The sequence below is a fragment of the Balaenoptera borealis genome (genome assembly GCF_965194805.1).
Source record: "Balaenoptera borealis genome assembly, chromosome: 14".
Taxonomy (NCBI): domain Eukaryota; kingdom Metazoa; phylum Chordata; class Mammalia; order Artiodactyla; family Balaenopteridae; genus Balaenoptera; species Balaenoptera borealis.
Genome location: NC_138875.1, coordinates 41,316,436 through 41,339,955, shown reverse-complemented (window position 1 = coordinate 41,339,955; position 23,520 = coordinate 41,316,436). Strand labels below are relative to the sequence as shown.

Genomic DNA, 23,520 nt, shown 5'->3' with positions numbered 1-23,520 from the left:
CATGCAGGCTTCAGTAGTTGTGGCATGTGGGCTCAGTAGTTGTGGCTCGAGGGCTCTAGAAGGCAGGCTCAGTAGTTGTGGCGCACGGGCTCAGTTGCTCCATGGCATGTGGAATCTTCCCGGACCAGGGCTTGAACCCGTGTCCCCTGCATTGGCAGTGGATTCTTAATCACTGCACCACCAGGGAAGCCCTCCATCTTTATAAAAAAAATCAGTTAGCCATATTTGTGTGGATCTTTTTCTGAACTCTCTAATATGTTACTTTGATCTCTGTGTCTATCTCAATACCACATCTTTGATTACTATAGCTTTATAATAATTGTTTAAAATCTGGTAGCGTGAGTCCTCCAACTTTATTTTTCTTTTCAAAATTATTTTAGGTATATATAGTTCATTTAGCATTCCATAAAACTTTTAGAATTAGCTTGCCTATATCTACACAAAATATCCTACTGAATTCTGTCAGAATTGCATTAAATCTATTGATCAATTTTATGGACAACTGGCATGTTAATCATATTGAGTCTACCAATCCATGGATACACATTATATCTCTCCATTTACATTTTCTTTGATTTTATTCATCAGCATTTTGTATATTTCAGTGTGTAGATCCTGCCCATGTTTTATTCAATTTATTTCTGAGCATTAACTGATTTTTGGAGCTATTTAAAATGATATTTTAAAGTATCCAGTTGTTCACAGCTGGATTTATAAATATAATTGATTTTTGTTTATTGACTTGTATCCTACAACCTTGATAAATTCCTGTATTAGTCAAGGTTCTCCAGAGAAACAGAACCAATAGGATATATATCCATATATCTGTATCTATCTATCTAAGTAAGATATGTTCTAGAAGTTGGCTTACAGTTATGAAGGCTAAGAAGTCCCGCAATCTTCTATCTGTAAGCTGGGGAATCAGGAAAGTTGGAGAAGTAATTCGTTCTGGCTGATGTCTGAGAGGCAGGAAAAAATGGATGTCTCAGTTCAAGCAGAGGGCAAATATGCCCATCCTTTGCCTTTTCAGGTCCTCAAGAGATTGGAGGATGCCCACCCATATTGGTGAAGGTGAACTTTTTTTTTTTTTAATTGAAGTGTAGTTGACTTACAATGTGTTAATTTCTGTTGTACAGCAAAGTGATTCAATTACATAGGTACATTCTTTTTCATATTCTTTTCCATTATGGTTTATCACAGGATATTGAATATTTCCCTGTGCTATACAGGAAGACCTTGTTGTTTATCCATTCTATATTTAACAGTTTGCCTCTGCTAATCCCAAACTCCCAATACAAGGGTGAACTTCTTTACTTAATCTACTGATTCAAATGCTAATCTCTTCTGGAAATACCTTCACAGGAACACCCAGAAATAAGGTTTTACCAGGTATCTGGGCATCCCTTAGCTGAATCAAGTTGACACATAAAATTAGCCATCATAACTCCATCATTAGCATTTTGAAGATTTTTTATAGAGTCAGTGAAATTTTCTATGGAGATAATCATGTTATCTGTGAATAGGGAAAATTTATTTAATTTCCAATCTGTATTATTTTGATTTCTTTTTCTTTGCCTTATTGTACTGGCTAGGACTTCCAATTCAATATTGAGTAGGAGAGGAAAGAGTAGATATCTCTTAGGGGAAAAAGTATTAGTCTTTCACAATTAAGTATGATCTTAACTCTAGAGGTTTCTGTTTGTTTGTTTTGGTTTTTTTGCTTTATGTAAGACTTTTTTGGGAGCAGTTTTAGGTTTACAACAAAATTGAGAAGAAGATATCCCCTGCCCCTACACATGCATAGCCTCTCTCATTATCAACATCACTCACCAGAATGGTATATATATATATATATATATATATATATATATTTTTTTTTTTAACCAAGGATGAACCTACATTGACACATCATAATCTCCCAAAGTCCATAGTCTACTTTAGGGTTCACCCTTGGTGTTGTACATTCTATGGGTTTGGACAAATGCATAATGACGTATATCCATCATTAAAATGTCATAAAGAGTATTTTCATTGCCCTGAAATCCTCTGTGCTCCAGCTATTCATCTCTCTACTCTCCCCCACCCCTGGCAACTTTGTACTGTCTCCATAGTTTTGCCTTTTCCAGAAGGTCATACAGTTGGAACCATACTGTATATAGTCTTTTCAGGTTGGCTTCTTTCACTTAGTAATATGCATTTAACATTTCTCCATGCCTTTTCGTGTCTTGATAGCTCATCTCTTTTTTAGCACTGAATAGTATTCCATTGTCTGGATATACTGCAATTATCTTTTCAAATTAATGTTTTCATTTTTTTGGATACATACCCACGACTGGAATTGCTGGGTCATATGGTAGTTCTATTTTTAGTGTTTTGAGAAATCTCCATACTGTTTTCCACAGTGGCTGCACCAATTTACACTCCCATCAATAGTGTACAAGGGTTCCCTTTTATCCACCTCCTGGCCAACATTTGTTATTTGTGTTCTTTTTGATGATAACCATTCTGACAGGTGTGAGGTGATATCTCATTGTGGTTTTAATTTGCATTTCCCTGATGATTAACGATATTGAGCATTTTTTCATGTGCCTGTTGGCCATCTGAATGTTCTCTTTGGAAAAATGTCTGTTCAGGTCTTCTGCCCATTTTTAAAATGGGTTGTTTGTTTTTTTGATGTTGAGTTGTATGAGTTGTTTATGTATTTTGGATATTTACCCCTTATCGGTCATATCATTTGCAAGAGAGTATGTTTAGTTCTGTAAGAAACTACCGAACTCTCTTCCAATGTATCTGTACAATTTTGCATTCCCACCACCAGTGAGTGAGAGTTCCTGTTGCTCATAGCCTCATCAGCATTTGGTGTTGTTGGTGTTCCAGGTTTTGGCCATTCTAATAGGTTTGTAGTGAACTCTAGCTTTTTAATAGATGCCCTTTATTAGTTTGAGGAAGTTCCTATTTTTTCTTATCAGTGAGTGGTGAGTTTTGTCAAACACTGTTTCTGCATTAATTGATATGACCATGTGGTGTTTTCTCTTTGAAACTACTAATCTGTTGTGTTTCTTTGATTTTGAATACTGAGTCAACCTTATAGTCCTGGGATAAACCCCACTTGGTCCAGGTGTTTTATTCTTTTTACACATCGCTGGATTCAGTTTGATAATATTTTGTTGAGGAATTTTGTGCCTGTGTTCCTTAAGGATTTTGGATTGTAGTTTTCTTTTTTTGTACTGTCTGTTTTTTTTCTGTTTTTCAATCTTTTATTCTCTGTGTTGTTTAAATTGGATGATCTCTACTGATCTATAGCTATTTCCTCTGTCATCTACATTCTTCCATTAAGCTCATCAAGTGACTATTTTATTTTGGTTGTATTTTTCAGCACTAAAATTTCTGTTTGGGTCTTCTTTATACCTTCTATTTCTTTGCTGATGTTTCCTGTCTTTCCATTCATTCACCTTTACTTCCTAAGCAGGGTTATAATACCTGATTAAAGTCTTTTTCTGATAACTCTAAAATCTATGTCATCTAGGCCTTGATATAATTTGATTTTCTTTCTCTTTGCAAATTGAGATAGTCTGGTTCTTCCTATGCTTAGTAATTTTGCATTGTAAGTGCACATTTTGAATATTATGTTATCAGATTCTGGGTATCATTTAAACCCTAAGTTGAAGGTTGACTTGTTTGTTTGTTTTAGCAAGGAGCTGCCCTTGTTAGGGTCAGGTTACAAGGTCTGATCTGCATTGTTTGGGCTTTCCAAAGTCAGTTCAGTTTCCAAACATTTCTAGTCCTATGTATATGCCACTTAGTGGCCAGTCTGGATTCTGGGCGGTAGTCTGCCCTGTAGCTCAGTTCTCAATGCCTGTGCTCTGATGTTTAGGGTCAGATCCATGCATGCATAGTTTAGAGGTGAGCAGAGGAGTTCATACACTACCTGTGGGGATCACTCTTGTTCTCTCTAGTCTCTGCAACAAATGCAACACTTTCTCACTCCTTGAGGCCTCCCTTACTAATCTTCCAGCTAGAAAGCTGGGGTTTTATTTTCCCTGCTCTGATATTTACTTCTCTCAACTACATCTGCATCCTGGTCAAAGGAGTGATAGGACACCAAGAGAATAAAAGTAATGGGGATTGGCACCATGCTGTTGGGACCAAAGCTCCTCTGATCAGAGCGAAGGGTTCCCCTCTCTCTTAGTTTAAGGTGCCTTCCCTGTGACCCCTGCCATTGCTGTGCTGCTGCTGCTGCCACTGCCACTGCCATAGGGAGAGAAGTTGAATGAAAAAAAAAAAAGATGCAGGATTTCCCCTATTCTCTGGACCCTTAGAAGCCCCTTTCCCATCCCTGGGGCCAGACACAGAACACTTCTCTTGGAGTTCTTCTCTGTGTGCACTTCAGGGTTTCAGGCTCCCTTTGAGTCCAGGCCAGGTGATACCAAAAGGGAAAAAGGGTAAATTCAGTGGAACTTGAAATTCTAGTCTTCTTCCCCAGTCTGCTTGCTGTTATTTACATTGAGGCGTCCTCAGGGAGCTGTTCCATGCTTTCTGTCCAGGATTCTATGGGAACCTCTCTTTAGAGAGAGACAGGTTGGAGTGTACTGACTCCATCTTGCCTAGAACCAGAGCCTCTGTTTTTATTTTGATCATTTTCCCCCTTTGGCTTACTTTAGTTTTAAATTGCTCTTTTGTTTTTTCCCTGACTCCTTCTTTTTTTTTTTTCTTTAATTAATTTATTTTTGGCTGCGTTGGGTGTTTGGTGCTGTGCGCAGGCTCTCTCTAGTTGCGGTGAGCGGGGGCCACTCTTCATTGTGGTGCGTGGGCTTCTCATTGCAGCTGCCTCTCTTGCTGTGGAGCACGGGCTCCAGGCATGAGGGCCTCAGTAGTTGTGGTTCGCGGGCTATAGAGCACAGGCTCAGCAGTTGTGGTGCACGAGCCTAGTTGCCTCTCAGCATGTGGGATCTTCCTGGACCAGGGATCGAACCTGTGTCCCCTGCATTGGCAGGCGGACTCCTAACCACTGTGCCACCAGGGAAGTCCCATTCCCTGGCTTCTTAAGGTAGATAATCAGATCACTGATTTTAAGTCTTTTGTCTCTTCTAATATAAGTATTTAAAGGAATGGTACCTCAGGGGAAAAAAAAAAACTTGTTACCTCAGGGCTTCAGTCCTGCTTATCTGTAGTACTCTTGGCTCCTTCCTCCACATGGGTCCGCTTCATCTTCCAGCTGTTGCAGCACTGCCTGCTGTCATAACCAGTCACAACAACATCTGGAGATAGAAAAGCATCATCTCTCTTCATGTCTCTTTTTTTTTTGACCGCGCTGCGCAGCATGTGGGATCTTAGTTCTCCGACCAGGATTAAACCCTCGCCCCCTGCAGTGGAAGTGCAGAGCCTTAACCCACTGGACTGCCAGGGAAGTCCCCATGTCTCTTTTTTAGAAGAAAGCAAACTTTTCCAGAAGCCATGCAGCAGGCTTCCCCTAATGTCTCATTGGTCCAAATTGAGTGATATGCCTGTTCCTAAATAAAAATTACTTGCAAGTGGAATAGGATTATCATAATTGGCTTAGACTAATCATTTGGGGTTGAATGAATATTAAAAAAAATCAAACTGTAAAACCACCTAGGTGACAAGACTACTAATAGCCAATGAATCAAAAGTAAAATTTAATGGACTAACTCAGTTCTGATGCAGCCTCACTGACATGTCCAGCTGGAGATATTCTACCTAGAATCCTGACAACTCCTTCTTCAATAGACTGGAGCCAGCAAAGCTGCATAGAAAAAGACTGCAGATGTCTACCCGGCTGAATCATTGGCTCTGACAGTAGAGTTCCTTAGTTTAGCTGCCACTCAATGTCATTGTAGTCTTTAAATAAAAATAATCCTTCATTTGAAGACAAACCAGTTAATCTGAGCTAAATTCAAACTCAAGTATGATTAAGAGAGCCAGATAATAAGATACATCCATTAGCTTAAAATTTCAGGAATCAATAAAGTAATTAACTTAGCATATAGCTTTATATAAGGAAATACATTGAATCCAAGATGGAAATTATAACTAGTTTTAATTTTATTTACTAGCCATCCAGGATTTGTAGCCCATATAGTCCATTCAAATCTTCTTTTAGGGCTGCTGGGATGGTCTCATCATTGCCTGTCCTAAGTGTTAGTGGCAAAGAGAAAATTATTTGTTAGTCCCTTCACCAAACACTTGTCTGGATTTTATCTTCCAGATCTTCTGCTTTTCAGCATTCCATAGGGTTTCTTCTTATTATTATTCCTTTTTTTTTTTTACTAGAATATAAATGTTATTAGGACAGGATTATAGAAAAGTGATTTCCTTCTTGTTTCTTCCAATGCTCTTGTGGTAAAATATACATAAAGTTTACCATTTTGACCATTTTTAAGTGTACAAATCAGTGGCATTAAGTACATATATAATGTTGTACAGCCATCACAATTATCCATTTCCAGAACTTTTTTATCACCCCAAACAGAAACTCTGTACCCATTAAACAACTCCTCATTCCTCTCTCCCCCCGGCCCTGGTAACCACTATCCTACTTTGTCTCTATGAATCTGCCTATTCTAGATACCTCGTGTAAGTAGAATCATACAATATTCATCCTTTTTTGTCTGGCTTATTTCACTTAGCATGTTTTCAAGGTTCATTCATGTTGTAGCATGTACAAGTTTCCTCTGCTATCCCATAGCAGGGAGTTTCTATGAAACCTTTCGGAAGCCGAAATGGTGTAAAGCAAAGAATCGATTACTTTACGACACATCTTGCTAACAGATACGTGAAATAAATCAAGATAAAGCACATATGCTCACAGACACCGTTCAAAGCTATGGCAGCTTGATGCTGAGATGCTTGGTGTAGTTCCAGGGAAGGAGCTTGGCTGTGCCAGTCTTGCCGTTTGGGGAGCATGCTGTCTCTATTACGGAGGGTTAAATAGGTACTAATGTAGGTCTTTCATAAAAAAGTGAAGTGATGGAAAGCAAACTTTCAAAAAGCAGAGGATACCTGTACCTGTTTTCACAAACTGAAATAAATCTGAGGAGGATTTTCACTTTTAAGGAAAAAGGCAAAAAGCGGTGATAGCATTCAGCATTTGTTTTGGCGGCAAGTAGTTATAGAGGCAGCAAGCAGCCCAAGCACCTAGAGTGGCACCGCCAAGCTCCTTCCTGGAGGAGCTCAGCACCTCAGCATGAAACTGCCATAGCTTAGAACTGTGTCTACGGTAATTGCTTCTTTGCTTTACACCATTTCGGCTTATGAAAAGTTTCATAGGAACACTCTACTTTCAGCTAGTGGAGAAAAACCTGTACTAATGTAGGTCTTTTGTAAAAGCAAAGTGGTGTAAAGTGAACTTTTGAAAAGCAGGGGATACCCGTATCAGAATTTCATTGCTTTTTAAGGTTAAATGATATTCCAGTTGTATGTGTATACCATATTTTTGCTTATCCATTGATTTATTGATGAACACTTGGGTTGCTTCCCCCTTTTGGCTGTTGTAAATAATGCTGCTATGAACATGAGTGTACAAATACTGGTTTGAGTCCATGCTTTCAATTCTTTGGGGTATATACCAGGAGTGGAATTGCCATACCATGTGGTAATTCTATGTTTAGCTTTTTGAGGAACCACCAAACTGTTTTCCACAGTGGCTGTACCATTTTACATTCCCATCAGCAGTGCACAAGGGTTCCAGTTCCTCCACATCCTTGCCAACACTTGTTATTTTTTGTATTTTTAATCAGCCATCATGATGGGTGTGAGGTGGTATCTCACTGAGGTTTTGATTTGCATTTCCCAAATGATTAGTGATGTTGAACATCTTTTCCTGTACTTACTGGCCATTTATATATCTTCTTTGGAGAAATGTCTATTCATGTCTTTTGCCCATTTTTGAAATGGGTTGTTTGAGTTTTGTTTTTGTTTTTCCTGTTGAATTGTAGGTGTTCTTTACATATTCTGGATATTAACCCTTTATCACATATAAGATTTGCAAATATTTTCATTTCACAAATATTTGAGTGCCTATTATGGGCATGTACTGTGCCTGATGCCTCAGAAACACGTGAATGAGGCAGCTCATGCTCTGAAGAAACAGCATAGTGAGGTCAATACAGGAGTAGGTATAGTATCCATTTAGTGGATAAAAAGCTATCACATTGAAAAGTGGAGCTTATTTTTTATAACTGATGTTTTTGCTTCGTGAATTCCCACCCCATTGAGTGGGGAGTGGTGGTGATGAAAGAGTTGAATTAAATTATTCGGTCCATTTTAAGTTCAACTCCTTATCATGGCTATTTCTCCCTCTGCCCTTCTCTGCCATCTGGATGTCTGGGAAGAGAGTTTACATTCCCTGTGGTGAGGTGGTGCTGTGGATTGGGTCTCAGATGGCCTTGCTATCCTCCTGATCCTCTCTGGTTTCTATTCTGGGCAGCTAGTCTGCTGTGGTGCTTGCTCACCAAACCTGCAGCAGCAAGTGATCTGTTCTTCTGGTGAGGCAGGAGGCCAGTATCCCTTCCTTCATGATTTGCCTCCACCTTGGTTCTAGCCACCCCTCTAAGGTGTAGCTGAGACTCACAGTTCTGGCTACAAGTTCCACAAAGTTACTTTGTCCAGTGATCCCAACTCTCCAGGTGGTTCAATCAGCTACTTTCCAAGGTCCCCATCGGGCAGGGGGAACGGCTACATATCTTCTAAGTCACATGGTAGCTGGTAGACTCTTTACTAACTCTGTATTGCCATTTTTACAATAGTCCAGTGTTGGAGCACGGGAAGACTGTTCAGCAATTGTTTTCCCAATGCACTCAATGACAAGTAAGCCCAGCTTTCTCCCCTTTCAAGTTCTCTCCCAACCCCCTCCAGCATTTCTGCAGAGGTGAAACGTCACCTGTGTCTGACCTTCTCTTTGTCTCACCATTCCCAGGATCAGGAGGGCTTTTATTTATTTTTTTCTTTTACTATGTCGTGACTTCTTTCTTCTCAAGGTATTATTCCTCCTCTTCCTTGGGCCATATTTGCAGTTTGATATTTTATTTTATCTTTTAAAAATTATTGGAGCATAGTTGATTTACAATGCTGTTAGTTTCAGCTGCACAGCAAAGTGAATCAGTTATACATAAACATATATCTACTCTTTTTTAGATTCTTTTTCCGTATAGGTCATTACAGAGTCCTGAGTAGAGTTCCCTGTGCTATACAGTAAGTCCTTATTAGTTATCTATTTTATATATAGTAGTGTGTATATGTCAGTCCCAATCTCCCAATTTATCCCTCCTGTGCTATACAGTAAGTCCTTATTAGTTATCTATTTTATATATAGTAGTGTGTATATGTCAGTCCCAATCTCCCAATTTATCCCTCCCCTGACACTTCCCCCCTGGTAACCATAAGTTCTACATCTGTGACTCTATTTCTGTTATGTAAATAAGTTCAACTGTACCATTTTTTTTTTAGATTCCACATATAAACAGCATCATATATTTGCCTTTCTCTGTCTGACTTACTTCACTCAGTATGACAATCTCCAGGTCCATCCATATTGCTGCAAATGGCATTATTTTGTTCTTTTTTATGGCCGATTGTAGTTTGATATTTTAAAAATATCGTATTTCATGTGATAAATGTAATGCCAGGGTGAGAACAGATTGCTATGGAATCAATAGAAAGGTGTGGAGGTGGTCCCAACCTACTCTTAGGATGTTAACAGTAGGCTTCCTGGAAGAAGTGGCATTTAAGCTAAAACCTGAAGAATACACAGGAGTTAGATAAAGTGCAGAAGCTGGAAAAGAGTTTAAAAGGAACACATACAAAGGCCCAGAGGCAGGAGAAGGACTTCTAATTCAGAATGTCTTTGGCATAGAGTATTACAGAGGCAGTAACAAAAGAGAAAGCTGAAATGGTAAGCTGTGGTCACATCATGAAGAGCCTCAAAAACCTTGTTTAGGAGTTCTGGCTTTATATTAAAAGCAATGGGGGGAAATCCCTGGCAGTCCAGTGGTTAGGACTCCATGCTTTCACTGCTGAGGGCCCAGGTTCAATCCCTGGTCGGGGAACTAAGATCCCGCAGGCCGCGTGGCTTGGCCAAAGGGGGAAAAAAAGGCAATGGGTGGCTTGTGTTTTAAGCAAGGAGGGTACATAATCAAATTTATGCTTTAGAAAGATCACTGTGGTTGAAAGAGATGGATGCATATGAAGGAGGCAAAACTCAGGGCCATTTTGCTCCCCCCGACTCAGGGATTAGCCACCATCTTGAATTTTTAAGAATATGCTAGAAAAGTCACATCAGCATATTTGAATGTTGAAGAGATGTATGCTGAAGGAAGGCAAAAGGATGAATAAAAAAGACAGAGAATAACTGATGGCAGCCAACATCCTTCAGAGGTGGGAAGGAATGCTGAGGGACCAGAGAAGAGATACCCCTCTTTCATTCTGAAAGGAAGGGGAGAGGAAATGATGGGTGAGATGTAGATAAGTTGACAAACTTGGTAGAGTTCTCATCTTTTTTTTTTTTTTTTTGATAATGAAGGAGGCAAAATCATAGCCATCTGCTCATGAAAAGGAAAGTGGCCAAGGAGTATGGCAAACACTGTCGGCTGACTCAGTGTGGTTCCCAATCCCCATCTGCCCTGCTGCTTTCCCTCTAGGAGTTGAAAACACTTGCTTTACTAGACACACCTCCAACAAGGAAACATAAGCAGAATTTTGCTGGGGTTTCTTGGAAAGCTTTCCCTTTTCCTAGTAGAGGACATGGCCATGGCTGGAGTCCCTCTTCCTCTCTGACTTGACCCCAGATGCTATTCCCAGAGCTGGGACAGCTCTCTTGCATATCTGAGAAAATAAGTATGAAGGAAAGGCCCAAAGAAGTGCACAAGACAGCAGCCAGACAAGTCATTGTTCAGCTGCTGATTGACAGACAGCAGCAACTCGCCTCCAGATTTCTGGTTGCAAAGTCTAATTTGTCTAAGCCACCAAAGGTGGATTTTGTATTCAGAAGCATTCCTGATACAGGAAGTTTCAAGGACAGTGACAAACATCTGACCTGGTCTCTGAAGAGAATGGGAGAGAAAAAGAGGGAACATAGGACTATAGATAATAATAAAGGCTCAGATGAAGTGAAATTCATTTAAAAAACACCAATTCATTTTCGAGTATTTACTGTGGAAATTAATCAGTTTGATGGGGTGCTAATATGCTAATTTTATCAAGGTTACACCAAGTCATATTAATTCTCCAGTTAGATAAACTAGCACCTTCTACTTATTAGGAGACCTATGTAAGTGCAAGATAACTTAGAGTACTCAGTGACACGCTTTAAAGATTTGTTATTCTAAGATGATATGATTCACATCACTGTCTGGTGGAGAAGTTCAGATTATTCACACTGAAGACAATGTAATCTTGCAAAGTTTATGGCAGAAGCAAGTGAAGAAAGATGCTTGCCTCAGAATATTTGATTTAGATTCTGTCATTTTATTCACATAGTATCCAAAAAACTCTTTCCATGATTAAGCAGTAATTCACAATACATGTATCTTTTGAGGCATTTGCTGCTTTAATAGATGGCTTGTTCCTCTCTTTAATTACAAAAAGAATGAGACCCAAATAAAAAGACTCCTACATTTTTAATAAATGAAAATGTACAAAACTCAATACTTATTCATATTTACTAGAGCTACAGAGTATAATCACTATCAGAAAATTCTAAAATTAAAATTTGTATTCTCCTCTCCCCTTACTAATCTAATATTTATCAATATTCTAACTAAGCAGAGCATGTAATCCCACATTTGTCTCAGGAGTTACTCCAAGCACTAGATATGACTGGATTTTCTGATAATGAAATGTTTACACTTCATGAGGAACAAAGAAGTTCACCATGAGGCCTATCTTCCCTTCTCCTTCTAAGGACTTTCATTTCTCATGGTTGCCTCCATATTGGGTAACAGTGGCACCATGGGAGACACGACAATCCACGTATTCTTGTAATACATACAGAGTTTTATTAAGAATCCCTGGAAAGGGGGACATTATGTTATATATTGTCAGAATACTTTAAAAAAATACCAGTCATTTACTTTTTAAACAAGAGAATCTGATTGAATTAAATGTGGGTTAAACTCAATGGACTCTTTGAACTTTAGTGATTCTCTCATTTGTACAAGAGTATCAAAATCCAAGGTCTTAACATCATGATAAATTGTCTAGAAACTCATTTACTAAGAATGCATAAGACCCTGAAAAGGTTGTCCTGTGATGCCTGAAACATGTTCACAGCTGATTTATGCCAGAACAGAGGCCATGAAGAACTCTGAAGGACAGTCATCAGCTGTTAACGGTTTCCATTTCCAGGTAAGTACGCTTCTCCATTATGTGCTGCACTTACCAGGTAACATCAGTCTTGTTTGGACAGTCTTTTCTTCATCTTCCTTATTTCTTTATGTTAAGGTGATCATCAACTTTATATAAGCACCCACAGATAACTGTTCATTATTAGAAACTCATCATATTAGGCCACTTCCTGAAGACATGTAGAGCAAATCTTAATGCTTTCACTGAGATATTTCCAATATAAATTGTAAAGGAGATAATTCTTTTTTCCTACACAGGAAATTACTTAGTATCATCAACAGTATATATAGATGATATTATACATCAACTATACCTCAATTTTAAAAATTGAAACAAAACAGTATGTAGGTTCTCTGGTTTTCGTAAGAGATGAGTAAAGTCCCTTTACTCATCTGCTTCCTAACAATGACCCTGGACATTTCAGCTTAGGTCTTGAGGTACATATTCTTTTGGGTCTCCTCAATCCTATTCTCATATTTTGAATCTGGTAACAGAAAATAAAACAGTAAATTTATTTTATTATTATTATTTTTGGCCATGCCACGTGACTTGGAGGATATTAGTTCCCTGATCAGGGATTGAACCCAGGCCTGAAGCAGTGAAAGCGTGGAGTCCTAACCACTGGACTGCCAGAGAATTCCCAGGAAATTTTTTTAAAAAACTGATTTAATCTTTGGTCTAATAACTCCAATGTGCAAGTAATGAAATGGAGAATACCCACTTATATACTAACTCACACATTCCTTCTCAACAGGAAAAATGTTCTTGTCTAAAAAGGAACATACTAGTTCATTATTTGTGTTAATAATGGAAACAGCAGAACATGTCTGAGAGTATCTTTTCAAGAGTTGCACTAGGGATGGAAATCCGATTTAAGCTTTAGAATCTCAATCATCTGAACTGACACTGTACTGAAAAGCAGAAAAGCAAACAATGCTGACAGAAAATATTCTACATTCTCTCCTGTGGCTTTTACAATCTTTGAAAGGAAATTGGTGCCCACTGAAACTACCGATTTATACTAAAGGAGTATTGGCGCTTTGTGTCTGCTCCCCTGTTGAAAAAGTTCTCAGTAAATGCTTTGACTCCCTCACAGCACTGATGGGACTTTTTCTCCAGCATGTTTTTTCCTATGTCTGAAAAGATTCGAGCTCTGACTAAAGGCTTTCCCACATTCATGACATTTGAAGGGTTTCTCCCCAGTGTGGATTCTTCGATGTTGAATCAGGATTGCACTTCGGCTGAAAGACTTTGCACACACGTCACATGTATAAGGTTTCTCTCCACTGTGGATCCTCTGATGTAGATTAAGGGCTGAGCTCTGACTAAAGACTTTCCCACATTCATCACACTTGTGTTGTTTTTTTCGAGGACGGTTTCCCTGTCTTCTTTCAAACTTTCTATCTTGTTCACAGGTTCCTCTAAATGTGAAACTCTGGGAAGCATTCATCTGAAGAGTGTTAGAAACTTTGTAATGCAGTTCTTTGCCTGAAGAAGTCTTTCGCCTTGAAGCTGATTTCACATTTATAGTTCTGGTGTCTCTATCTGAAATAATACATGGAAAAGCAAATGTAACCAGTTCTCTGTTCAGAAGGAAGGAAAACGAAATAGAATGATCCAAATGAAATATATATAGACTATTTTTTAGCTGGCATGTTTGAAATATAGCATCACAATGTGGAGGATGGAGAGGGTACGGCAGAAAACACTGAGAAGATCAAAAGGTGAAAGAGAAGGTTTATATATTGATGAGGTGGGCAACTATAAAGACAAAAAGCTCTGTGCAAAAGGTAGAATGGTGAGTAGAGGTAAAAAGATACATTAGAAACTGAGGAAAGTCTGGAAGAAAAGAAAGGGCCTAAAAGATGAGGAATTATTGGAGAAGCAGAGGAGCAACTGAAGGAGAGGAATTAAATGTGGTAGTGGGTAGCAATAAGCAAGATTTAGTACAATAGTATCAATAAACAAAAGTTATAAAAATAAATGAATCAGTCTTTAGACTGTGACCTTGGGGTCCCTCAAAAGGGCCTCACGGACTGCCTGACGGCAGAAGAGGTGGGCTGAGACTGCTTGTTCCTGCTTTAGTCAGAGTAGCTGTGTTTTCATCTGTTTAATATAGTGCAACTCCGCATAAAATTTCATTGAGAAGAGGGTCATGCTGCTTAAAAAAAGGTTTGAAAATCCAGATGGAGATGATGTCAAGGATTCAAAAATCTGAACAATATTATAAGAATCTTTGAGAAGGAAATAGGACAAAATACTGAGAATGTGCATTGGCAGGATATATAATGGTGGAAGTTCCCACAGGAACAGGAGGTAGGAGGGGAGACTGGAGACCTCTTACAGAAAGCAGCCTAGATGTGTGTGATGGGTGGGCTGAGAGGCCACCTTCCCACCCCCCCACCATGAACTGAACCCTGCCCCTCACCATTTTGTCTTAAGGTGTGAAGCTCCTTCGATGCCCACTGCAGTTGCTTTTTTGTGGGCTTAAGCTGGCTACGTGGTGTCTCCTGAGTGATTTCACAAGTTGGTAGCTTCTTTGCAAGCATGTCCTCATTTCGTCCAAGAAAGACCTAGAAACAGTTTGGTACTAACTGAGGCTGAAGAAGGGAATCAGGTTGGGACTTGAAGATAAAGTAACAGAGAAGAAACTATCCTGGGACACAGGAAAAGGGAGGAAAAAGGCAGAGGCGCGTTCTGTTTTCTGACACAGCTGGGAGTCCACTCACCACACTCTACATTTAGTTGTGCTGAGTGGGAGTACAATTTGGGAGCTCTCACCCCAGTGATGTGCCAGAGCTCCTGACTCAGCCTTGTCCCTCATCCCCACAGCCCCGTCTCACCTGTTCAGCCGCCCTGTCATGCTCTTTCTCCAGCTCCTCCAGCATCACCACGGCTTCCTCTCCACTCTCTGGTCGGTTCTCTTGAAACCAAGCCTGCAGCTCCTCAGGCAACATGGCCAGGAACTGCTCCAGCACCAGCAGCTCCAGGATCTGCTCCTTGCTGTGCACCTCTGGCCTCAGCCACTGACAGCAAAGCTCGCGGAGCCGGCTCAGAGCCTCCCGGGGCCCAGGTGACTCCTGGTAGTCAAACTGCCTGAACCGCTGGCGGTAGGTCTCTGAGCTGTAGTAGCTGCTCCAGTGGCGGCTGGAGACCATATTACAGGCCTGCCCTCCCTCTTCCACCTTCATTACCAGAATGCAGTCAGGGTCCCCTGAAGTTTGTGTAAGGAGTTTTGATGTCTCTCTCAATTTTGCAGACATTTGGACTGGGAATAGCTCAGAACTGCTAGGCTTTAATCTTCAAGAAGGTGAAACTCTCCTTATGGACACTCCTAAATATGATTAAAGAGACAAGTGGAAACAAGACAAAGACAAATGCTTCTTAGAACGATACAACTAAGATTAGACACATAAGACTGTACAGAAAGTGCTGCCCTTAATCTTAACATAAACCATGCTTTCAAAGAACACTTCCTTCTTTAAGAGAATCAAAGAGCTCAGAGGCATTAATTTATATACATGAGTAATTCGCAATTTATTCTGAAAATCATGCACATGAGGCTGACTAAACATCACAATAAGAGATCAGCCAGGGTTGCAGAGGAGCTCCTGGAGAACAGAAATAAGGGAAGGCTGAGGAAAGTTATGACTCTGGGTCAGCCTCAAAGAGCCAGTTAATTTTTTCTAGACTGCCGCAAGGAGCTCTAAGGAATAGTCTCACGAGAGAAGTACTTTTGCATAGATTTTTTTTTTCAATGCTTACTAATTTTTAAAACAATATTACTTTGGCATTAAAGGACCATTCAAAAGAAAAAAGCATATTCCTCCATCTTAATGTATTTCCATTTTTTTCATGTACATGTCTACTGCTCATCTGTGACATCCATATTATTTACTTAATTATCTCTTTATTGTAGAATATTTAGGCTGTTTCTAATTTTTACTATTATAAACAATGCTGGGAAGCACATTTTCAGAAAATATACTATTTTTCTCCTTTCAAATTATTTCCTTCAAAGATGTCCCAAGGACTTGACTTACTGGGGTCAAAGGAAAAGGGACAAATATCTTGCTATGTATTATCAAACAGATTATAGAAAACGCTGTATCAAATCACAGTGTCACCAGCAACATAGTGATGTATGGGGGCAACAATTCTCCAAGTATCACTAGCTTGTTAGCAGGATGGGGGTGGGAAGACACTTTCCTTAGTAGCATTTTAGTATATGTATCACTAGTAACTGATAACTAATTTAAACTGTTATATGTGCCCCTATTTTTCCTCTTTACCATTTTTTTCCCCACTTCACCGAGAACTCTTCTAGGCACTGAAGATATGGCGGTGACCCGAACAAAGCCTGCGGCTGCATAAAGCTTATATTCTAGCCCGGGAAAGACAAGGTTACCAAATAAATGACACAACTTTATACAGTGCTCCACAATTGAAACGCAGAGAATTTACTATGTGCTAAGCACTCGTCTAGGGATCTTAATAAACATAAACTCATTTAAATCCCCACAAAATCCCTGTAAGGTTCTTTTCATCCCCATGTTGAGGAACCCGCCAGGGCAAGCTCAGGTAACGAGACCAAAGGCAAAGAAAGGAGCAGAGCTGGGGTCTGAGTTCAGGCCATCCACACTTTATACGGTGCTGCGCGGTCCAGAGCCGGTGGCCGGGGTCCCAGCGCAAAGAAGGAGCAGCAGACCCATATGATCCTGAGCCGGAACCGAATCTGGGATCGAGACCGGAGCGACAGGTGGGGTTTGAGGCCACGTGTCTGGAGCCGTCTAGGGGAGTTACACAGAGGGCCCCTAAGCTAAAGCATCCTCTGGAAGTCGCAGGAGTGGCCACCGGGACGCACTTTCCGTCTCCCGCACCAGGAGCGGAGTCTGTGCCGGGTCCACAACTGCTCTCAGTTCCACCCAAGAGACCAAACCCCCAACAGCGCGCGAGGGTCCGTAACGAACCCGGTCCCTGGAGGGGAGGTTTCGCCCAGAGTCCCAGATCCGGGAGTCTTTCCCGAGGGGACCGACTCTCCCTTGGAAATACCTCCTCTGCTGAGCCTGCTCCCGACGGTCCCGGGACACCTTCCTCCACCACACGGCGCCGCTCCCGGACGGAAACCCGACTCCGCGAGACCACACGAGGAGAATGGGCGCGGGGGGAGGGTGCGCGGGAGGTCAGGTAAGCGCGCGGAGGGTGATGGGAGGAGGTCGGCTTGGGGGGCGGGGGTCAGGCGCCACGGGGTACCCGGACAAGGAAAGGGGGTGCACGCACGCGCTGTGAGAGGCCAGGAGGTGCGGGGACGAGGTGGAGGCCGCGGAGAAGCGCCGGGGGCGTGAGGAAGAGGTAGCCGGGGTGGGGGCGGGGAGGGGTATGAAGAGGGGGTGCGCGGGCGCGTGTTGGGAGTGGTGGTGGGGCTACCGTGAGGTGGCCCCAGGCCCGCGGCCATCCCTTCCCCATCCCCCCGGGTGACGGTCGCGTCTCCCGGAGGCCTAGCAGAGCGAAGAGACCTCAACTCTCACCTCCGGCCTAGGAAGGACGACCCCGTGTTTTGGGGGAGAAGCCGGGGAAGCGCCCAACGGGCCGCTGCTTCCGGTCCTCGCGGCGGGGAGGGGGCGGGGCTCAGGATGCCTGAGCGGTTGCCATGGAGACGAGCCGAGGCCCGCGCCTCAGGCTTCCAGAGAGGTAGCTCTTGGACTGCGGGGAAGAGCGAAATACCGACGGATGGGAATCCAGCTGCTCGGGATCCCCGTTCAAAGAAACCAGCAGTATTTTTCTCAGAGTACTTTTACTTACATTATTTCGTTTACTCTTTCGATAACCCAGTACGTTTATCCCCATTTTACAGGGAATAAACCCAAAGTTTCTGTGACTTGGCCAAGGTCACGGAGGAGACTCCCGGGCTTTCTACCGCTAAGCACAACTTTCTGTAATACCGTCTGCGCTCCTGAGGCTGGCTACGCTCCGAGTATCGTCGTAAGAAATGGGTTTGACCCTCCCATCCTCACCCCATGTTTTCACAAGAGAACCTAATGGCCCTTGAAAAGGTGTGAACCCGCGCACGCACATATTTTGGCACCAATATATACATATATATGTCCTCAGATAATCTTGAGTAAATTTAAAAATAAATTTGAGGCTAAATGAGCTACAAGGCCACAGCCCCACATATTGGTTCCCTCCTCCACCCACTTTCCCTAGGGACTCTTGGAAATATACTTGTAGAGGGAAGTAGGGAATCAGGGAGAGGACAGCAATGCTTGAAAATTAATAAACGACAATAAGAAGAAAAAAACCCTTTTGGTATGAGCAAACAAACAAAAAAGAAAGGTATATTAGTAATGGAGTCTGAAGTGATGAGAGAAAAGGCTGGTTTACTCAGTCTATGCCAGACCTAGGGGATTAGTGGAGAAACTTGCATCTTAATTAACCTACAATGATATTAAATTTGAAGAATTTATTTTTTTAAGAAATTCTTGCTTCTACAGCGGTATTTCATGGGATAAAATTTTTTGCTGAGTTAATTGCTAACACAAATAGCAAGACAACCCAAAAGTGTACAAGGGAATGTATTTATGGTGATGATGGGTAGGTTAAATGACTCAAGGCAATGAGGAATCTGAAACAGATCCTCAAGGGCAATCTTGGCAGTGGTGTGAAGTCATAGAAGGTGGTTTAAGGAGAAAATGGACAGCAGTCAAAAGCTGCAAGGAGAATAAGGAACTGTGAAAAGCCATGTGATTTGGCAGGAAGTCAGAGGTGAGTTCATCAGCTAGGATTCTACCAAATAGCTGGACCCAAGAACCTAAAGTTTCTTTTAAAAAAGGGAGGCTTCCCTGGTGGTGCAGTGGTTAAGAATCCGCCTGCCAATGCAGGGGACATGGGTTCAAGCCCTGGTCCAGGAAGATCCCACGTGCTGCGGAGCAACTAAGCCCACGAGCCACAACTACTGAGCCTGTGTGCCACAACTACTGAAGCCCGCACTCCTAGAGCTCTGCAACAAGAGAAACCACCACAGTGAGAAGCCCACGCACCGCAATGAAGAGTAGCGCCTGCTCGCCGCAACTAGAGAAAGTGCGCGTGCAGCAACGAAGACCCAACGCAGCCAAAAAAAAAGAAAAGAAAAAAAAAGGGAGCAAATGTAAACGATTGCTTGTAATAAATAGTTCACAGTAAGCTTGATAAAGGGCAGGTTTTTGTTTGTTTTTATTTTTTTAATGTTTGGGTGGAAAGAAATTATCAGGAACAAACTAGTAGAGCAAGCATCTAGCTGTATACCAGCTGCATGGTAAACACTGGGAATTCAGATGTGAGAGACAGATTCTTTTTTTAAAAAAAATTTATTTATTTATTCGGCTGCGTCAGGTCTTAGTTGCAAGCATGCGGGATCTTCGTTGTGGCATGCAGGCTTCTCTCTAGTTGTGGCTTGCAGGCTCCAGAGCATGCGGGCTCAGTAGTTGTGGTGCTCCAGGTTAGTTGCCCCGCGGCATGTAGGATCTTAGTTCCCTGACCAGGGATCGAAGCCGCGTCCCCTGCATTGGAAGGTGGATTCTTAACCACTGGACCACCAGGGAAGTCCTGAGATACAGATTCTTGCTCTTTAGGAACTGATAGACTAATTAAGGAGAAGAGTATATAAACTGACTATTCCAAACAAAGTGGCAGATGTTCTGATGGAGCTACCTACAGGATGCTACAAAAGCACAAAGAAAGGGAGGTGCTGGGGAGAGCTGAGTGTTGATACATTTCAGACTGAGGGACCAGAGCAGAAAGTTTAGATTTGTTGGATTGAAGGATGTCAAAACATGAGTGGCTGCGGATGAGGGTGAAGAAGTAAGCAGGGGTCTAGTTTTGAAAGATTTGGCAGGCCAAGTAAAAGGCTGTGAACTAAAATTTTAAGCAGGGTCTTGAGCGAGTGGCTCAAGCATATCTGCAATTCAGATAGAATTCTGATGGCAATGTGAAAGATGGGTTTGAGTGGAGACCAAACTGAAGATAGGGTGACCAGCTCTGAAGCTACTGCAAGGTTCCAAGCTGCAACTGATGGAGGTCTGAACTAGTGCACAGGGGGGAGAGGATGGAGGCAGATTCAGGAAATATTTGGGAGGCTGGTGTTTGTTGGATGGTAGGCTGACCATTGGGTGGATAGTGCGTGATTAAAGTTTAAAAAAAACAGTATGAGTAAGTTTGACAGTGGCTTATGTGGACTTTTGAGGGGAGTTTTTGGTAGCCTGAATCTGAGGCTGAATGAGATGCTTTAATCAATACCATACAATCACACAACACAAAATTGGACACTTTGTGAGATTATGTGAAAGTAAATATCAAATGTGCTCTATATCTGAATGCTTCTCCTGTATATTAAACTCCTTGTAAATTTCTTCTTTTTTTTTTTTTTTCCCCTGCGTGGCGCAGCTTGCGGGATCTTAGTTCCCTAACCAGGGATTGAACCCACACCCTTGGCGTGGTTCAGTGAAAGCTTGGAGTCCTAACCACTGGACTGCCAGGGAATTCCCTCCCTGTAAATTTTATAAGCTACTTATAAACACAGTGAAGGAAGAGGGCAATCACTTTATTTATTTTTAATTTTTGAATTTTATTTTATTTATTTTTTTATACAGCAGGTCCTTATTAGTCATCAGTTTTATACACATCAGTGTATACATGTCAATCCCAATTGCCCAGTTCATCACACCACCACCCTCCACCGCTTTCCCCCGTTGGTGTCCATACGTTTGTTCTCTACATCTGTGTCTCAATTTCTGCCCTGCAAACTGGTTCATCTGTACCATTTTTCTAGGTTCCACGTATATGCGTTAATATACAATATTTGTTTTTCTCTTTCTGACTTACTTCACTCTGTATGACAGTCTCTAGATGCATCCACGTCTCTACAAATGATCCAATTTCATTCCTTTTTATGGCTGAGTAGTATTCCATTGTATATATATATCACAACTTCTTTATCCATTCGTCTGTCGATGGGCATTTAGGTTGCTTCCATGACCTGGCTATTGTAAATAGTGCTGCAATGAACATTGGGGTGCATGTGTCTTTTTGAATTATGGTTTTCTCTGGGTATATGCCCAATAGTGGGATTGCTGGATCATATGGTAATTCAATTTTTAGTTTTTTAAGGAACCTCCATACTGTTCTCCATAGTGGCTGTATCAATTTACATTCCCACCAACAATGCAAGAGGGTTCCCTTTTCTCCACACCCTCTCCAGCACTTCTTGTTTGTAGATTTTCTGATGATGCCTATTCTAACTGGTGTGAGGTGATACCTCATTGTAGTTTTGATTTGCGTTTCTCTAATAATTAGTGATGTTGAGCAGCTTTTCATGTGCTTCTTGGCCATCTGTATACCTTCTTTGGAGAAATGTCTATTTAGGTCTTCTGCCCATTTTTGGATTGGGTTGTTTGTTTTTTTAATATTGAGCTGCATGAGCTGTTTATATATTTTGGAGATTAATCCTTTGTCCGTTGATTCGCTTGCAAATATTTTCTCCCATTCTGAGGGGTGTCTTTTCGTCTTGTTTATGGTTTCCTTTGCTGTGCAAAAGCTTTGAAGTTTCATTAGGTCCCATTTGTTTATTTTTGTTTTTATTTCCATTACTCTAGGAGGTGGATCAAAAAAGATCTTGCTGTGATTTATGTCAAAGAGTGTTCTTCCTATGTTTTCCTCTAAGAGTTTTATAGTGTCCAGTCTTACATTTAGATCTCTAATCCATTTTGAGTTTATTTTTGTGTATGGTGTTAGGGAGTGTTCTAATTTCATTCTTTTACATGTAGCTGTCCAGTTTTCCAAGCACCACTTATTGAAGAGACTGTCTTTTCTCCATTGTACATCCTTGCCTCCTTTGTCATAGATTAGTTGACCATAGGTGCGTGGGTTTATCTCTGGGCTTTCTATCTTGTTCCATTGATCTATGTTTCTGTTTTTGTGCCAGTACCATATTGTCTTGATTACTGTAGCTTTGTAGTATAGTCTGAAGTCAGGGAGTCTGATTCCTCCAGCTCCATTTTTTTCGCTCAAGACTGCTTTGGCTATTCAGGGTCTTTTGTGTCTCCATACAAATTTTAAGATTTTTTGTTCTAGTTATAGAAAGAATGCCATTGGTAATTTGATAGGGATTGCATTGAATCTGTAGATTGCTTTGGGTAGTATAGTCATTTTCACAATATTGATTCTTCCAATCCAAGAACATGGTATATCTCTCCATCTGTTGGTATCATCTTTAATTTTTTTCATCAGTGTCTTATAGTTTTCTGCATACAGGTCTTTTGTCTCCCTAGGTAGGTTTATTCCTAGGTATTTTATTCTTTCTGTTGCAATGGTAAATGGGAGTGTTTCCTTAATTTCTCTTTCAGATTTTTCATCATTAATGTATAGGAATGCAAGAGATTTCTGTGCATTAATTTTGTATCCTGCAACTTTACCAAATTCATTGATTGATTAGCTCTAGTAGTTTTCTGGTGGCATCTTTAGGATTCTCTATGTATAGTATCATGTCATCTGCAAACAGTGACAGTTTTACTTCTTCTTTTCCAATTTGTATTTCTTTTTCTTCTCTGATTGCCATAATGACATTATAGAGATATTCACTCCTCAACTTTGTATTCACCTTCATCACAACATTCCTTCATCCCAGCATATTTGCTTTCCACCTAGTTAAAGGCTTTTAGTGGTGTGGCTCTGTTTCCATCTGTGCATATAACCATTTTTTTCCTTGCCCAGGTGTGTGAAGCAGATGTGTTAGAGACAGGCTGCCGTATTTCTATAAGGATAATAGGTTAGAAAGTCAAGAAATTTAGCTTTAGAAATAAAAAGCAATTTGCCTGCAATGGAACTATGGTTTCCAGAGAGTGGTGGATAGAGTGTGTGTAGCAAGTCCAAGTGTGGATGCACATTGAATGGCTATGAGAGTTTGGATGTGTCCCTTTGTGGAAGATACAAATGAAGTACCAAGTTAGGAAAACAACTAAGGAGGCATCCCAAACTGAGTTCATGTTCTTCCCCTTATACCCTCAACTGGCCCCGCTCCCCCATTTCCTTGCTTTGATAGTGAAAACTACTGTTAACTCCATGTTCCAGGCAAAAATCTTAGAATTCATCTTGGACTTTTCCCTCTCCCTCATTCTACTACACCCA

At 41.1% G+C, this 23,520-nt stretch overlaps 1 protein-coding gene and 1 long non-coding RNA gene across 4 annotated transcripts in view; one reads left to right on the top strand and one right to left on the bottom strand.

Moving 5' to 3' along the window:
• Nucleotides 1-1,840: 1,840 nt before the first annotated feature.
• ZNF396 (zinc finger protein 396) lies at nt 1,841-18,192 on the bottom strand. Of its 2 annotated transcripts, none has more exons than XM_082354395.1 (4): nt 17,889-18,192; nt 15,204-15,694; nt 14,789-14,933; nt 1,841-13,905 (listed from the first exon to the last, which is right to left on the bottom strand). In XM_082354395.1, exons 2-4 carry the CDS (start codon nt 15,621-15,623, stop codon nt 13,451-13,453), a joined length of 1,020 nt encoding a protein of 339 aa, XP_082210521.1. In that variant the 5' UTR covers nt 15,624-15,694; nt 17,889-18,192; the 3' UTR covers nt 1,841-13,450. The 2 variants fall into 2 exon arrangements, with proteins under 2 accessions (XP_082210521.1, XP_082210520.1); XM_082354394.1 differs by lacking the exon at nt 17,889-18,192 and adding an exon at nt 17,413-17,547.
• The window catches only part of LOC309610878, a 63,792-nt gene continuing 57,876 nt past the window's right edge, over nt 17,605-23,520 (top strand). For both annotated transcript variants that reach the window (XR_014234192.1, XR_014234193.1), the window contains exons 1-2: nt 17,605-17,712; nt 18,215-18,413. This is a non-coding gene — a long non-coding RNA (uncharacterized lncRNA). The remainder of the gene's footprint in view (nt 17,713-18,214; nt 18,414-23,520) is intronic.